At 51.5% G+C, this 17,797-nt stretch overlaps 1 protein-coding gene across 11 annotated transcripts in view; it reads left to right on the top strand.

The window, feature by feature from the left end:
• CUX2 (cut like homeobox 2) overlaps positions 1 to 17,797 on the top strand; it is a 219,000-nt gene that overhangs the window by 165,152 nt on the left and 36,051 nt on the right. For 9 of the 11 annotated variants that reach the window (XM_039505543.1, XM_039505547.1, XM_039505544.1 and 6 more), the window contains 2 exons: positions 10,426 to 10,563; positions 14,035 to 14,158. In XM_039505543.1, coding sequence (XP_039361477.1) covers positions 10,426 to 10,563; positions 14,035 to 14,158 — 262 coding nt within the window. The remainder of the gene's footprint in view (positions 1 to 10,425; positions 10,564 to 14,034; positions 14,159 to 17,797) is intronic. The other 2 variants (XM_039505552.1, XM_039505546.1) reach the window with 1 other exon arrangement.

The raw sequence follows: 17,797 nt of genomic DNA, 5'->3' as shown, positions 1-17,797 counted from the left end.
GTTTCATGGTCAGCTGCATGGAGAAGGAAGGAATGAGAGTCCAGCCTCCTGCTGATTCCAGCAGCAGCAGCATTTGGCCTCTTGACTTGAGTATCAATGGGAATTTTTGCCCAAGCAAAGGCTGCAGGCCTGGGCCCGGAGGGGAAGGAGTCCCAGGTGAAGGAGCTGGCTCTGGGGAGGAGGGAACAGGGAGGATGTGGCAATGGGGGCAGGGACGGGGGCAGGGTTCGGTATGGGGAGCATGTAGGGGTGTGCGGAGACCATGGGAGAGTTAAAAGCCAGGGGATGGCTGGGGTCTGGAAGTGGATGGGTAACAGTGAGTGAGGCTCTCCCTTCCTGCCGGTCCTGAGCGATCCAGCTGTCTGGAGAGTCTCAAACGTGCCAGGCACGGTGTGGTTTGCTGGAGACACGTTGTTGTTCTGCAGCCGCTCCGTGCGGCTCCACAGCAGCTTTGATGTAATGTGTAATTAGACGTTAACTAGAGTAATGTTCCGTGAGTATCACATGGAGCTGGAACATTTCAGGACCCAGGAAGGCGAATGAATTATTCACTAAATAACTCAGGTAAGAACAGCCAAGCTGAGTGGAAAATACAACCCAAAAATCCAGGACAGCGAGATGTCAGGCCAAATTCAGTTCTTTCCCACATGGCTCTGCATTGACTTTAGTGGGGCTGGATGGGCAGCCTCAGAACATCCGCTGAGCATTAGCGCTGGCCTCTCCTGGGCCCTGTATTAATCAAAGCGGGGGAAAGGCTGGTTCTGAGGCAATAAGAACCATCCAGAACATTCACCCAGCCCACCAACCCCAAGCGAACCCTTGTTCAGAGTTCTCGAAAGTTTGACCAACGCTTGTATCTCGAGACGGGACATGAGGTGAGCTAGGAGTTTCAGCTTGAGTTCCTGGCGAGAGGGGTTCAGCGTGGAACCCAAACTGACCCTTCAGGGGTTCCCCCGTCACTAGGGCTGCAGAGCTGAAGCGCACTGAAGGTCAGTTCCCGAGGGCACAACCTTCAGTTACTGACAACGTTTAGATGAAAAGATCTAAGTTATATGGCCCACCCCAGGGGTCCTTGCTCAGTTTGGTCTCCGCACGTCTTCAGGCACAATTCCCATTGGTGCCCAGGGGGCAAATCCTGGGGTATCCTGAGCGCTCGCTGCTCCCCCGACTGCAGGAAGGGCTTTGCTTTCACAAGGACTCAGTACAGCAAGGACATCCGGGTTCGGCCCATCATGATCCCAACTGGAGCTCAGAGATGGAACCAAACCAAGACCCTGCTCCTGTGCGTGACCACTTCCAGGATCAGAGCCTAAAGCCCCCGATGCAAATGCCCCCGACAGGATCAGAATGGGAAATCTGCAGCAGTCCCTTCACTCGGAGATGTGCGAGGTCAGCTCCCCTCTCCATTGCAGACACCCCCAGGCTTTCAGCTCAGAGCCATGCAGCTGGACAGACGCCATCCCTCGTCGGCACTCCGCTTCCCCGAACACACTCACGTCGCCAGCGGGAGCCTCGGTCTCTCTGCGGCACAGTGTGGAAAGGTATTTTGTCTTTTCTTTACCAGGGAATTGGGTTTTCCTGGAAGATTTCCTAACGAAGCCAAAAACCCAACTCTTTTGGACGCATCAGTGAAAGGGACATTCCCCTTCCCTGTGAAGTTGTGAATGCTAAAATAGTGTGCAATAGCACCAGCTAGTGGCTGTATTTGGCATTGGTAATTTAAGAAAAATACCAGGCCAATATTTATTTTTTAAAAGGACTACGTTTTGTATTCAAGTATTTAAAAAAAATAAATCAGCTGGTTTGGTCTCTTGTGAGGATAGGCTCTAATGAAATCAAAGTAAGTTAGTCATTTAATTAAGCACCGTGTGCACAAATAGATTAGAAATTGCCACACAAAGCCAATATCATTTTAATCCACACTTCGTTTTCATAGGACTGGTCCTGCAAAAACTGATGCATTTGACTAATTCCACCAGTGTGGGTCGTCTCCCTTGTGAGCAGGATTGGGCCCGTAGCCAGTAGCAGACCTCTCTGCTTGCCGCAGACAGGAGGCAGGGGGCGACGTGTGTGATACAAACCTAAGATGAGGGGCACTCAGAATGATTCTTCCAGTGTCATAGGCACCACTCCCTTTAGTGTCAGTGGTTCTTCCTGTGAGCCCAGCCTCATAATTCTTCATTTCTGATGTAAATTGTTTCTAACAATAAAAGGCTCTGATCCTGCATCATCAGAGTCAATGGGAACTTTGCCATTAACATCGCTGGGCAGTAGATCAGAGTCGAGGTGAGGGGTGCCGCATGTGTGGACCAAACAGCTCTCTGGGGCTACAGTGAGTTACGTCCCTTGAAATGAAGGACGTCTGAGAGGTATGGTTGGTGATCACATGTGGTTGGCTGGACCTTTAAGATGTTGGCCAAATTAAGGGCTATATTAAATTTCAACCCCTATTTTTTAAACTTAGATCTTAGGCAAGTTGATTTTATTGCCTCTGTTGCCTATGTGGACTGGCTGTTTAGCCCACAGATGACATAAAATCTCCCCTCTCACGTGGACTAGCCAGGAGGGAATGGTGGTGTGCGGCTTTAAGCTCAAATGTTTTCTTTAGCGCGCCCAGGTCCAAAAATATATAATCAAAATGCAAACAGCTCACATCTGAAGAGGAAATGTTTAGAAAATGTGTCATTTTTATTTCAGCAAAGGCCTGGTTGCTGAAAGAAGCTAGATGGAAATGCTGATACAGGCAAAACTCCATCGCAGCTTTATTACACAGGGTAGTGGCATACATTTTTGCTATTACATTATTCCTTGTTACAAAGAGACAGAGGAATTTGCCATAACAGATTGGGCTGTTTAGCTTTTTATTCTGCATTGGCTGTTCTCTGGTGCTTCCGGGGCTAGCAAGAAAAGACCCTCTTGGTGATACATCTACCCAGTGTGTGCAGTGGGAATGAGATGGGGAATCCTTCACAACCCAGCAGTCTATCATCTTAGGCCCTGGAGCATGAGGTTTAATTACCTGTATTGTTATCTTAGCTTGCATAGCTACAAATGTTATTAATGGCTGTAAAATTATCCTTTTTAAAATCAGCCACGCTATATGTCTTCAGCTGATGACCCTCTGCAGCTGGGATTTCCACAGGTGGACGCGATGCTGTGGGAAGGGATGGTTTCCTTTTACTGGTTCTAAATTTATGGCCCTCTAACTTCATTGAGTGTCACTTTCTGCTAATGTGTGCCAGTAGGATGCAAGGGTTAGTCAACTCTCCACTATCTTGTTTCTTTACTGTAGCTTCTATGTCCAGGGATAATCCATCAATTATACCAACGAATCAGGTTTATTCAGTGCTCATATACGTTAATCTGATGCCCTTCTGTAGTTCCCTTCAATTCAAGGATCTCAAAGTGCTTTGTAAACGTTATTTGTATTTATTTATTTTGATTTTAAAAAATTTAAGACACCTATCCAAGGCTCTGGACATCCAAGACATTGTTAATAATACAGTAAAATCCGAGCAGCATTACAGTCCTCATCAGGAGAGGGACTCAGCCAGGCAGCCACCTGCAGAAACTCCTTTCCATCCTATCATCATTAGGGGCATTCCCATAGCCCTATCAAACTGGTATGTCTTGCAGCATGCCGGGAAAGTCAGCAAATCCAAGCTACTGATCAAGGAATTTAGCCTCCCAGCACCATGGTGTAATCATATTATGGGCTAGTATTATTATTCTCATGTAACATAGGGAAACTGAGGCACAGAGATGACAAAGCATTTATTTTAAAAAAAAACAGGAGTACTTGTGGCACCTTAAAGACTAACAAATTTATTTTAGCATGAGCTTTCGTGAGCTAAAGCTCACTTCTTCGGAGCTTTAGCTCACGAAAGCTCATGCTAAAATAAATTTGTTAGTCTTTAAGGTGCCACAAGTACTCCTGTTTTTTTTGCGGATACAGACTAACACGGCTGCTACTCTGAAACCTGTCATTTATTTTCAGGACTTTTGGGTGCTTCAGTTTTGGCGCATCCAATGTGAGATGCTTGGGCCTGGCTTTTCAATGGCATTGAGCATCTGCAGCTCCCACTGACTTCAGCTGGAGTTGTGAGTATTCAGAAGCTCTGAAAAGTGGGGCCAAGGTTTCTAAATCTTAATAATTATTGGAGATATACCAATCTCCTAGAACTGGAAGGGACCTCGAAAGGTCATTGAGTCCAGCCCCCTGCCTTTGCTAGCAGGACCAATTTTTGCCCCAGATCCCTATGTGGCCTCCTCAAGGATTGAACTCACAACCCTGGGTTTAGCAGGCCAATGCTCAAACCACTGAGCTATCCCTCCCCCCGAGATTTTGGATGAATCTTGGCATCCAAAATTCATTGATTCATAGATTGCAAGGCCAGAAGGGCCCAATGTGATCAGCTTGTCTGAGCTCTTGGATAACACAGGCCAGAGACCTGCCCCACAGTAATTCCTAGAGCAGCTCTTGTAGAAAAGCTGCCAGTTTTGATTTCAAAATTGCCAGTGTTGGAGGATCCCCCAGGACCCTTGGTAAATTGTTCCAGTGAGAAGCCGCTTTGAAAATTTGGGCCCAAATGACTTGTCCAATGGATTAGATATCCCGGATCTCCTGAGCCAGAAGCCCAAGACCATCCTTCCTTCCCTAGCTCGGGGATACTGGGATTTCCATTGTAAGCTCTGGCTTTCACTGGTTCCTCTAACTCAATCATTTTTGCCAGGGATTCCAGTGACCAGACCGAACCTCAGTGTGGAGGATTCTTGGCCACTGTTAGGTACATTGGGTCTGACCAGGGGCGGCTCTAGACATTTTGCCGCCCCAAGCACGCTGGTTCCCGCGGCTCCGGTGGACCCTCCGCAGGCATGCCACCGAAGGCACACTGCCTGCCGCCCTCCCGGCGACCGGCAGAGCGCCCCCTGCGGCATGCCGCCCCAAGCATGCGCTTGGCGTGCTGGGCCCTGGAGCCGCCCCTGGGTCTGACTCTCCTCTCACGCCTGGGTAAATCAGGAGTAACTCCACTGGAATCGTAGTGTTCTGTTGCGGTAAAACTGCTGCAAGTGAGCGGGGAATCGGACAATTGGACAGCCAGGGAAATGGACGTCATCTCTTTATCCACAGACCAAGCAGAGAATGAGCAGCAGCTGGTGAGCTTCTACCCACCCCAGCCACCACCTCTTGAATCCCGGTGGAACCACCTTTAGGGATTAGCGGGTAGTCCAGAGCTCCTGGGTCGTGTTCTTTGCTCTGGCACCAACTCACCATCATCTTTGGGCAGTCGCTTCTGTGCATTGCTTTGCCCAGCTGCCCTAGGGTATCACAAAAGAGCCTTAACGGGTTTAGAGACTGGTCTTCCATCAGTGCTGGGCAGTGACTCGCGGCTGCAGAGGTGAAAGGTGAGCGCACGAGCTTTGCTCCTCACTTGAGCAGGTTTTCTTTTTTCCCTGTTGTAATTATCAGAATGAGCCTTTCCTCTTCTCGGTTCTTGCTGAGAGAGGGGGATTTGGAGTGGTTCTTTATACAGCTGTTTTTACTGTAGTGAAAAACTACCTCAACATATTTGAAAGCAAACAGAAGGGCCCCCCCCCGCAACTTGTGTACCTTAGTCACTCTGCCTGACATTTAGCTGATGCCTCAAATAATTCTTCAAGACAAAGTAAATGGGATTTCCTTTGATACAGCGATTCTTCAGTTACAGGCATTTTAAGTATGCATATTTTGACAGAATCTTCTTGTTGTCTGGTCTTTTATTTCTATAAAGAAAACCACCCGGCTGTGTTTCAAAATTAACAACAGTGGATTGTTGTTCTCTGGATTGCAGCAGAAATGGTGGTTGCATGAAGAAATTAATGGAGAATGGTTTTCATAGACTAACTGCAGCAAGAGATGGAAAAGAACCAGTGTGTCCATCAGGGTGTGATGCCAGTGCAGGGATATAGTAATTTGCTCAGGGCCTGTTGTTCAAAGGTGCCGAATGCTTGCAGTCCCGCTGCCTTCATTTGGAATGGTGACCTCTTCTGAAAACCAGGCGGTAGATTCCTTGGGCAAGATTCATCGTTGCGGTAACTCAATGAAGTTAGTGGCCAGGGGCGGCTCTAGAAATCGGGCTGCCCCAAGCAGCGCGCGGCGCGCGCGCGCCGCCTCCCCCCCGCGCGGCGGGTCCTTCCTTCCCGGTCTCGGTTGCCCTCTGCCGCGCGCAGCCCAGCAGGTCCCACGGGGGGGGACGACCACCTGACCGCCCGCGGTCGTGGAGGGCTCAGGCTCAACGGGAGAAGACAGGACCGCGCGCAGTCATGCCCCGCGCGCGTCCGCGCTCCCGGGCTCCTGCGACCGCCCGCAGGCAGCGCCGGAGCTCCACTCCACCGAGCCCCCGGCGCCGCGGCGCCCCCCGCCCTGCGCTGCGCTGGGCTGGCGAGCCGCCCCCTGTTAGTGGCGTTCTATCAGGAATGTGTTTGGCCCGTCTTGCTAAAACGAAAAAGGCCAGAGTTTCAGTCAATGGCCTCCATTTTGGCAGACTCGCTAATTCTGCTCACTTAGCAGTGTAAGTCTTTGATTGGTGGGGATCATCAGAGACCTTGATGTTGACATGAATTAAATAGCGGGTGTTCACTGGCGCAGTTTTGCACCTTCAAAACTGTAGACTTGGATAAAAGTGCATTGAAAATTTGACCCAATGGGCTATATCCGAAGCCTAGGGAAAGATTCCCATTAACTTTAGTAGGAATTGGATCAGGTATTTTATACATAATGTCAAGGCAGAAATTGAAAGGTGTCAAAGGAGCATTTTGGTCTTTGACTAATATTTGCTTCATTTTGATCTTCTGTCCTGGAAAACGTATGGAGCCAATTCTCTGTTCTTCCAGAGGATTTCTTCATCGGAAACTGGAGAGTTCAAACTGGTCTTACGAGGAGACTTTTGTAACCATTTATACTCGCTAGAAAGCAACATTTAGCACCATTCACTGGTATAAATCACTTTATCTCTGGTATAAATCAGTTTATCTCCACTGAAGTCAGCCAGGCTATGCTGATTTACACCAACTGAGGAACTGGCCTTCCATACCCAAGTAAAGCCTTGGAAAATATGCTTAACTGGCTAGTGCGGTTGAGGTTCTTGTTCAAGGGCCACACCCAAGTCTTCTCACTGACTTCACTGGGCTTTGGGTAAGGTTGGCGTGAAATTGGATTAATTTTGCTCCAGTAAACCCCTGAAATCTGCCATCTGTTACTAGGATTCCAAGATGGTCTCTGAGAAGAGAGTTCAGACTGTAATGTCAGTGAGGGTTTCCAGCTGCTCCAGAATGGTTAGCGTCATTGTTGATGATTTAGAGAATTATTATTTCCAGCCATTTCAGCTTGTTCATTTCCTTGGCAGTGCATCTGGTAGGGCAGTTGGGGCCCAGGCTATCGCTGGGATTTTGTTCCTGTTGTTTGTCTGAGCGTCGCGCCTAGAGGCCCTAGTCATGGGCCAGGACCCCAGCGTGCTAGGCGCTGTACAAACAGAACAAAAAGCTGGTCCCTGCCCCAAATTGCTTCCGCTCTACCTACAAGACAAGACCACAGAGGGCTGCAGACAGCCTGACGGGAGAGAACGAGGGAATGAGACAGGATTGGGCTCAGCACACCAGCAGCCTAGCTGGTGTCAAGTTTTCATAGGCAAACCCACTACGTGCCTGAGTCACGGCATACCATGGTGCAAGCCAGGTCCTGCTGCAGCTGGAGAGCACGGGGGTTGCTGCTTGTTCCGAATCGGTGGTTCCTAACCACTGCTCTGTGCGCCACTACCAGCGCTTCAGGCTTTTGTGTGACTGTAGGCGGCTTCCTTTCCCGCCCTTATGCCCTGCTCTGCTATCTCAGTCTGTTCCCTAGATTCCCAAGAGGCAGGCTGAGAAGGTAAAGGATTAGCTGGGTGAGTAGCCCAAGGAAATGGTCCTGGGTAGTCAAAGAGCATCTCCCAAGACCAATCTGAAGAGCATGTCCATTGAGGTCTTGTTCCTGTTAGTCATTGACAAAACGCCCATTGAATTCAATGGGCGCCAGATCAGGCCTCAACTCGGCTGCTTACCTCCATTACAGCATCTGCCCTGGGTGCAGACGAGATGGCAATCGTTCCAACAATTCACCCACTGGGGTGTTTCTCCAGCGATGGGTGCCCCAGAAATGCAGTACAGGCCCATTTATCCAAAAGGCCTGGGGGACCTCCGAAAGCTTCAAATAACCAGGGATACACGTGGCCTCGGATAACTAGGCTTTTCAGGTAAAAGGGATTCAGATAGCTGGCATTTAATTTCACATGTGCCCAACTTTCTACACATGAATAGTCCCATTGACTGCAGTCAGGTTGACTAACCATGGGTGCAAAGTTAAGTCGGTGTATAAGTGTCCGGAAGACGGGGGCCTAAGTATATAAATAGACATGGCTACGAGAATCCTGGCAAACATAAAGGGGTCAAATCCTGCTTCCCGTGGGTGAAATTCTCCCCCAGACAAAAGACAAGCACAAGGCCCATAGACCCAGATCATCAAAAGTATTTAGGCGACCAACTCCCAATGAAATCAGTGGGAGTTAAGCAGCTAAATACCTTTGGAGAGTCTGGGCCCTTTGGACTTGAGCGGGGCATTGTCCTTGATTGCTCAACCTTCTACACGGGGCGAATTTCCCCCTTCAAACAAGCAGGGCCACTGGAATCAGTAAGACCAGGATTGGCCATGACGCTGGTGGAGATCCAGAGGAAGCATGTTCACCCAGAGGACTTACTCCAGGTCTATCTCTGTGTAAATGAGATGAGGTCCTGGCCCAGTGGGCTCCTCGCAGGAAGAAGGCAATCAGCATGGGCCCTGTATCCTAGTTAATTGCCCTGCCTATGATTTCAAACTGACATTGCGCCTTGTTGACGTCCCACTGTCAAATGTCTCCAAGCGGCCCCTGTACAATTATATACGGCAAGGAAAATGAAAGGTCAGTCGTGCCGTCCTCACGGCTGTGGCGAGCTGGCACCGTTCGTTACTACCGCCCGTAATTATTCTGCATTTGATACCATCGCAGGCTGAGGGAGTTGTTCTTAGCAACAGAGCTGGATTTTATTGCCAGTTGTTGTTTTGCAGTTGGATTTGTGCCATAGGTGTGGGTAGAAGGCAGAGAGCCTAGCTCTCTTCCACCTCCCTGTTTATCTAACTTTTTGACCCTGGAGAATTTGATTCTATTTTTTTCCCTCTTTTCCTCTTAAAAAAAAAAAAAAATTAACCTGGCTCAATAGGAGGCATTTTCTTGAACTTATTAAAAATCCAGACTTGTAAATTAATTTGTTCATGTTGTACAATGGCAGTGCAGATGGACTCATTAGCATGCACACAACAAATAATTATAGATGAATTTTTAGCTGGCCTGCTTAATGGGCTTGCTGGGTTAATTATGTCAATGTATAATTACATCAGCCCTGGGAGACATAATGGCACACCCTGCTGAGCAGACACTAGCTAATGATGGTGTAATGCTGACAGAGGGAAGACGTACTGTTCTGAATGCACCTGCTTACCTCTGCACAAACTGCTATTGTCTGTGCCTGCCTGTGCCTAAATAAACAGGCATTATCAGGAGTGTGTGTTGCTGGCTGGCATTCGAGCAGGTTTCAGGGTGGGAATGGAGGTTCCACGTGAATAGAAGGAGTGCTGAAGGCCTGGGATGAAAGCCTTTATCCTCGCAGCTCTTAAGAGTGTGCTCAGACTTCAACAGGGCTTGTTGGCTTGTGTTAAGGACAATCTCAAAGACGCCACGTTTGGATTCTGATCTCCCTGCCCCGCTCTAAGGCCTGGGTTTTAAAAAGCTCCCATGCGCCCCGAACGCCCGTGTCACTGAGGCCGCGCGGCCTAGCTGGCGGTTTGCATGCACGCTGCTTTTCCAGGATCGCTGCACAGTACGGACATGTGGGTGACTGGGGCAGTCAGAAATGGGGGCCTAAATCCGGAGCTAATCCATTGACTTGGCTGCAGTCGCTCCGGATTGACGCTGGTGTAACCAAGAGCAGAGTCCGGCCCCTTTAATTGAGGAAGGTGGCTGCAGCATGCGCACTGTGCAGAATCCATATGGGGATTTGTAAGAGGAAACCCATCCTGCCTTCCCTGCCATGCGGGAAATGTGGGTGTGCAGGGAATGCAGCCTGGGGCTCCCGCCTAGCTGCCATGGCCATTACAGTCTGGATCAGCCGCCCGCTAAGGGAGGCCCGTGTTCCCCGGGACACAGACGGCCTCGATCCAGTGCAAAGGATCAGTTACGCTCACCGTAGCATTGGTCGCTGTCCCTGCCCGGGCATGCAGGCTCTGACCCAGGCTGCCAGCGTCTGCATTGTTCCCAGAGGGCGCGGGGGCAGCTCACTGCCAGCTGCTGCCCCTCACCTCATCGCCTTGCTCCCCTTTAGACCCCGTTCCTGTCCTGGAGGTGGCGCAGAGCTCAGAAGAGAGGCTTCAGCAGGTCCAGGGCCTCGACCCCGAGAACCCACCCCTGAAGGAGCTCAACAGGCAGCGGAAGAAGCATCCGGAGCTCCTTGGCACCAAAGGTACCAGCTGCTCCTCCCTTGCCCTGGTTCGTTTCTGGCACCAGGACAAGGGGGAGCCAGGGGCACGTTCCTGTCCCGTCCCCTGGTGCTGGGGCAGGCAGAGGCCCTTGCAGGCCTCCAGTGGAGTTTCCAGCTGGGTGGTGGTAATAACCCTTCACGCTTGTATGGGGCAAATCATCCGCCCTGTCTGTGCTCCGCTTGGGGCACGGGACACCCCGGTGACGGGGGGAGGGATGGACACTTCCCTGCACTCTGCTTCAGGGCTGCCGTCGCCTCCACAGCCGTGGGTCGGAGCTAGGCCGGTCCAGCATTTCCAGGGTGGGAGCAGCTTCATGGGGCTTTTGCTCCAAACCAGCTCAGTCTCTTCCATGGAGCTTTTCTTCCAATCCCCGACTCGGAGTCAAAGGTGAGAATGGAAGGCCGGGCAGATCCCTCCGCAGACGGGTGGGCCAGCTCCCTGCAGCCTCGCGCTCTCCCTCGGCCGGGGTCCCTGCTGGGGTCCACTGTAGAGTAATCAGTGCTCCTCTCTGCCCAGCGAGGGGCCGCCTGGGGGCTGGTTTGACAGGTGAGGGCTGTGCTGGAGAGTGCCTGTCCCTAACCATCCCTCTCACCCCCACCTGATGCCCCCTGTGGTGTGTGGAATCTGTTCTGTCTGATGCTCTTCAGGGAGGGGCCCGATCCTGTGTGCCCCCAGGGAGTTATCTACTCCCATTAAAGTCAAGGGGCCTGATCCTCAAAGTCGATGGAGCTGCGCTGATTTGTACCAGCTGATTACCGGGAAAGGGACTGGGCAGCCAGGGAGCAGAATCCGCAGCAAACGCCACACCCTGCTGCCCTCACGCAGGCTTGTCAATCCAATGGGCTTTAACGGTCTTGATCTGCATTTTCTCCCGGCCTCTGGCAGCCGAGGGACAGGACAGAGTCCTTATCTAGGGCAGCCCCCTGCCGTTCCAGGTTCTGTGCAATAATACCATGTGCTCATTTCTCTCCACCAGTGTGGCACTTCTCTGAGCGCCCCTCTGCAAACCCCAGTGAAATGTCACCCAGGGTGGAGAAAAGGAAGAAGAAACAAATGAATTCTAATGAATATTCATTAGCAACAGCACAGTTAACATTGGGGCTTAGTTTTAAAGGGGCACTGTCAGAATAAAACTCACGGACCAGCTCTTCAGCTAGTGTAATTTATACAGAGCTTTTCCGCAGTAGATCTCAAAAGGCTTTACAAAGGAGGGCAGGGTCTCTAGCCCCATTTTACAGGCGGGGAAACTGAGGTACAGAGAGGGACGGTGGCTTGCCCAAGGTCAGCCAGCAGGCCAGTGGCAGAGCCAGGAACAGAATCCAGGTTTACCGAGTCCCAGTCCAGCGCTCTCCCCACTAGGCTGGGCTCTGGTGATACTGATTTATGCCAGCTAAGGATCTGGCCTTGTACTTCCAACAAACCTTTGTTTCTTACCATGTGTCACTAATGACTCCTCAGATCGTTAAAGCTGAAAAGGAGCCTGAACTGGCCCAAGTAGCTTATTTTGCTCTTCATGCAGCTTGTCTGGTTTTTTGCCTGTTGGAAATGCAGGAGGTCACTTTCGTAGCTGGCTGAGGTCAGTTTCCCTGTCAGGTTCTCAGTACAGCAGCGTTTGGGGTGCGAACCACTTTGGGCCAAGACAGTCATTGCAGGGCCCGAGATGATGCAGCCAGATCCTGCGAGGTGCACTGGGTGCTCAGCAGGACTGTCTGGAAAACAAGAACTGTGTGAAAAATGTCAGTTTCAACATCTGTTTTCCTTTTGCATTGGAACAAAATCTAGAGCATTCCAAAGAAATGGTTAAAAAACAAGAGAGAGCTCAAGCACCCGCAGCCCAGTGGGTCTGGCGCTTACCTGGGGTGTGGGCGATGCAGCTCTGAGCCCCTGCCCTTCCTAATTCACCAGGTAATAGAGTTGGAGCTGCTCAACTTCGTATAAATAATGAAATATTCGTTGGGCCAGAGGGAGGGACTCACTCTATGGGCCGGGTCGCCCATGGTGCCTGCAGTAACCAGCAGCCTGCTGGGGATGTGCGTATCTCTCTGGTTTTGACCAGAAATTCTATCCTGGTTCTCAGAAACCTCCCCCATTAAAGTTTCATTGAACCCGGTAAGTTTCCACAAAAACTTTTGGTTTTGACTGTCATGGAGTTCCCGGGCGATGCTCTGGAACTGCTCCCTACAAAGCCACTCGGGACACTGGTGAAGTCTCCTCTCTGTGAGCAGACTGTCTCCAGGGCAAGAAACTCACACGGCTCCCACCTTCCTGGGTCTGACCTTGGAGCATTCAGCATCCTCTGCCCCTCCATGCGCTTCCCACAGCGAGTCTGCCCTGGCGGGGTCCTGGGGAAGCCAGAGGGTCCTGACCCCCACTTCGCAGTCAGACGTGACTCTCAGCCAGCCAGTAACACAGAGGTTTATTCGATGACAGGAACAGGCTCTAAAACAGAGCTTGTAGGTCCAGAGAACCGGACCCCTCGGCCGGGTCCATCCTGGGGGGGCAGTGAGCCAGACACCCATGTCTGCACTTCACTCCCCGTCCCCAGCCAGCTCCAAACTGACTCACCCTCCAGCCCCTCCTCCTCTGGGCTTTGTCCCTTTCCCGGGCCAGGAGGTCACCTGATCTCTTTGTTCTCCAACACCTTTAGCTGTCTCCTTGCAGGGGGGAAGGGCCCCGGCCATTAGTTGCCAGGAGACAGAGTGTCAGCCATTTATGTGCACTGGCCCTTTGCTCTGCAACACTCTGACCCCCTAGAAACTTAAGAAATGCACAGGGGAAACTGAGGCACCCACACAGTATTCAGAGGAAACCTTAAGAACAGTCCCACTTTGTCACATTGATCAACTGGCATTTCCTGACAAAAAGCCCTTTTTGTCTAAAAAATTCCCAGCCAGTTCTAGTGCACAGAACCTGTACAGAGTAGCCTGAAGACTAGCGGCTTCCAGTGTTCCAGCCCAGAAAGCTACACTCCCCTCCCCCCCCCCCAGACCCCCTTGTGCAAATCGCATGAAAATCGCAGCCGCGCAGGGTGTAAATAATGACGGGTCTTGAGCTCTGAGAGCTTTTTTTGCAGAAGATTGGTTTCATGCAGCCATACTGTGCTCCAGGTTGGAGGCGCAGTGTAGTGTAGCGTAGACAGCTTTGCTGGTCATTTACAGACTTTCCCGCCACTAGGAGCTGAAGTGGTTCGAATGAGACTATTAGCAGATGTAACCTAGCCAGGAAGCTGCCACTTTGGCAGGCTTCGGGCTGCACTCAGGATTTCATGCCCCGCTGTGATCGTCTAACGCAATTGACCAGCGGAACCTGCCGAACGTATTAACTCCGTGGCTGAAGTTCTGGAAATCGATTCTTTACCCCCTGAGATTGATCTCTTGGCCCTGGAAGAAGCGGTTGCTTTTTCCCTTCAGTCGTGCTGCTTATGTGAATTTTTCTCTCCCCCTCCCCCGCAGAGCAAAGAGGGGGAACGTCTCCAGCTGGGCTCACGGTGTCAGAGGGAGCCAGGCTCACCAGCATCAGCAGCAAAGCACTTGTCACAGACACCTTGCTGCAGAGAAATGAAGCCGAAAAACAGAAGTACGTGAGTAGCAGAGGATGGGCCTTAAAACCGAAAAGTAAATATGATCTAGATCTGCCTGGGGTGGGAATGTGAGTCTGTCTGTCTGTCCGCATACATATTCCTCTGTCTGTCTGTCCTCTCTGTAGGTCCCCATACAGCTCTGTCTATCCATCCTCACCTTCCCTCTCGCCTGCCTAGCATTTATTCTGCGCTCCTCCCCCTGGCGAGCTAGGCTGAGAGTCACAGGTCCTGCCCTGGCAACACGGGCCCAGATTCCGAGCTGTCACACCAGGCACCATCCTCTGCCTGCCCTACCCAGCTCAGCTGTCTCCTCTATTGTAGAGGTTTCCTCCTGGGCCCATCCCCATGACTTGAGAGTTTCAAAGCTGCCTAAGGGATGTGATTACCGTTTTTCATTCAGGTGAATGGTTCTTTCCCCAGTTATTTCTGGTATCTAGGTTTCCTCACCTCACAGGCTGGCCTGTCAGCATGCAGCCTGCTCTGGCAGGGGATCTGAGTTTGAGTCTCAGGCCAGCAGGTGTGGAAGAAATGGGCCCAAAATCAGTCCTGATGTAAGTGACTTTTGAGCTCGGTGAAGTTACATTAGGGCTGGATTTGGTCCATCGGGCTCATGTCCAGATGCAGGAGCTCCAACAGCACTCTAGGGCGGCTCCCTCTGGCTGGTGCTCACAGTGGCATTACCAGGATCCAAAGGGAGCTTTCAAACCCTCCATGGATGCGACCTCATTCAGGGCTGCTGAGGAGGGGAAAGGGAGTCACCATCTGGCCAATGCAAACCAGTCTGAAATAGGGGCTTATGCTGGCCTTGGAAGAGATGCCCATCGGCAAAGATCTGCTTGAGTGAGAGACACGTTTGTACACTAGTGCATACAAGATTGTGTGTGGGTGCATGTGACTGTTTTTACACGTGTATTTTGCATGCACTCTGTCGTGGTCATTGTACCGTCATCCTTAGAACTGGGAGTTTATTTCCTATCCCCATCTGGTAAACCTGGCAATCACCGACTCGTATCTTTCTCCCTTGTGTTTTGCTTGGAGGATTCAGATAAATACAGCCCAACAGATGAACCTCCTTCTTAACTGGCCTTTCAGTTTTGACAGTCTAAAGTTTACCAAAGGCTCCTTTAATGGAACTTCGTTGTTATACCTTAGCATGCTGAGCTGACAAACAAATGAAGGAGCTTTAAACCCTCTATTGCAGTTCTTTTGGAGGAAGATCCTGCCAAACACAGGTTATAAATAATGCAAAATAACTTTTCCCTGGTTGCTTTTTTTCCCCACCTCAGATTAATTACAGGTGGGTTTTCATTTTCTCCTCTGACTGTCAGAAAATGAAGAAAAATGTAGCTCCCTTATCACCTGAAAGATGCATCCACTTTGTGTCTCCTTGCTGTCTTCTCAAATAAATCCAGCCCCGTCCCGTGCTTCGCCAGGAGACGAGGCCGATTTGCAAGGCACATTGCCTCGTCTGTCTAACCGTGTGTGGGCCTGGTTCACGGGGACTTCGCTGGGAGTGGAGAGTGCTCAGCGCCTCTGAAAATGAGGCCTTTTGGCCCAGGGATTGAGGCTGCAGAAGCGAGACGCCTAAAGCCCTGAGAGGATCTAGGCCTTGGAGGGGCTCAAGGTGGGCACCCAGGATTAGTGGCTTCTTCTGAAAATATGGGCCTGACCCAGGAGCCCCTCTCACATCCATCTCTGGGCCTGCCACCGCTACGTACGCTACCAGAGATGGGGTCCCATTCAGCACAGCACGCACAGGGCAAGGCCTTTCCTTCCTTAGCAGGTTCTCTCTAGTGTGTCCCCCTGCTCAGTGGAACTCAGCCTGTGCTGCTGCGAAGGGACTCCTGCGAGGCAGGGAAAGGCCGTCTGGGGCCTCTGGGAGGTAACTCTCCAGACGAGTCAGATTCCACGTGGAGGCCTTGCTTCCCGGTCACCGGACCGACAGAGAGTCTAAGTGGAATAAACTCTGTCCCGGGTCCCCGAGGAGAGGGACGGTGCAGACTGCGCCGTGACGCCGTGGTCAGGCTGTTTGAGGACGTGTCTCGTTGGAGTGTGCTGTGACAGCAGCTAGCAAGAGGGCTTGGAGGGGGGCTGAGGAAGCAGATAGGCTCTGTAGGGACCCCTGTCAGTGCAGTCTCTGCTGGCCCATGGCTGGGCTGGTTACAGCTGGAGTCCGAACTGCCCAGGCTAGTGGGGTGTTGGCACGTGCCTGGGGAACCCAGGGGCAGTGCCGGTGCTTGAGAGGGAAGTGCTGACCTCAGTTTTGACTCCTAGATCTGAATGTCCTGGTTGCTGGGGAGCTGCCACAGACTCAATGGATCTGGGGGGCTGGATGGCCTGTGCTTTGGCGCTGTGGCTATTGAATCCAGCATTACGGACTCCCTGCTAATGATGCTACTGCTCATTGGATCTTTGCCCCGCAGCTGTTCATTGCGTGGTGCAGGTCTGTCCGGTCGGGCCAACACCTCCAATGAAACAGGAGGTGGGGAAGGCCACCCCGATAATGGGCTGGATCACATGGGGTAGCCCCAGGGAGGGGCAACACTTGCCCAGTCCCCGATGAATCATTTGCTCCAGGCAGGGTTTGCAGGACTGCAGAGGACCGTGAGTCATGGCCTTCCAATCATGTGGGTGCCCCAAGCGAGGCATCAAGACTGTGTGTCTGGAAGGCCAGCCCCACTGGAGCTGAGCCGCCGTGGTCTCCCAACCTGTGCCTGTGCACGGGCCCTATTCCCTCGACCTCGTCAGGAGGCGCTTGCAGGGTACAGAGCAAAATCTCCCAGGTGCTGAGGCGGACTGGGTCAGCGTTCATTCCTGGAGATTTGCCAGGGGACGACGGCACACCGGAAGCTGTCCCAGAGCACTGCCTCTGCCCCCTTCCGACACCAGTGGGTTCGTCTGGTGGGAAGGGGTGCTCACGCTCCGCTCCCCCATTATCTTTACCAGCCACTCCTGGGCGCCCCCAGTGTCGAGGCTGTGTGTGTGCTGATATGTCACCCCTGCTCCAGTGGAGAAACCCTTCCACAGCTGCTGTCTCTCTCTGGATCACACAGATTGCTAGCTAAGGAAGAGTATTTCAGATGTGCACAATACTGGCTGGATTAGTTACGTGTGCGATTAGAGGGTCCTGAAAACCTAGATTCTCAATGCACTGCCTAGCTGTTAGCTTGCAAGTAACTGACCCAGGAGGTGGTGACTAATCCTTCAGAGCCAGGAAGGTCTATTATGTCGACCCGTTGCATTGATCATTGGCTCGGGCGACGGTTACACACAGCACGGAGCTTCGCCATCCCCCAGGTCAGCAGCGAGGCTGGCACCCTGTGCATCTGCAAAGTCTGGCTAGTGCAAATTCCTCATGGACTGTTTTGACAGTGCCTGCATCTGCAGTGGCAGCGTTTTGGGTCCGGAGCGTGTGTGAGTTGTGCTACAGAACACAGCAGCCCTGGAGGCTTAGCAGAGTGAAGGAGTCCATTAACGGCATGTACTCGCTTCTGGTTCCTTTCCACTCTTAGAGGAACTCCATAATAGCCAAATGGATTTTCTTTTCTTCGCTCGCTCTCTTATTTATCTATAGGTAGATCTTTAATTCTTTTCACCAATTTTTGCCCAGAAATTTATTTCTGGGCTGAGATCCA

This window comes from Mauremys reevesii, linkage group 18 (assembly GCF_016161935.1).
Source record: "Mauremys reevesii isolate NIE-2019 linkage group 18, ASM1616193v1, whole genome shotgun sequence".
Lineage (NCBI taxonomy): Eukaryota > Metazoa > Chordata > Testudines > Geoemydidae > Mauremys > Mauremys reevesii.
The sequence above is the reverse complement of the archived record's forward strand: the minus strand, read 5'-3'. Positions and strand labels throughout refer to the sequence as shown.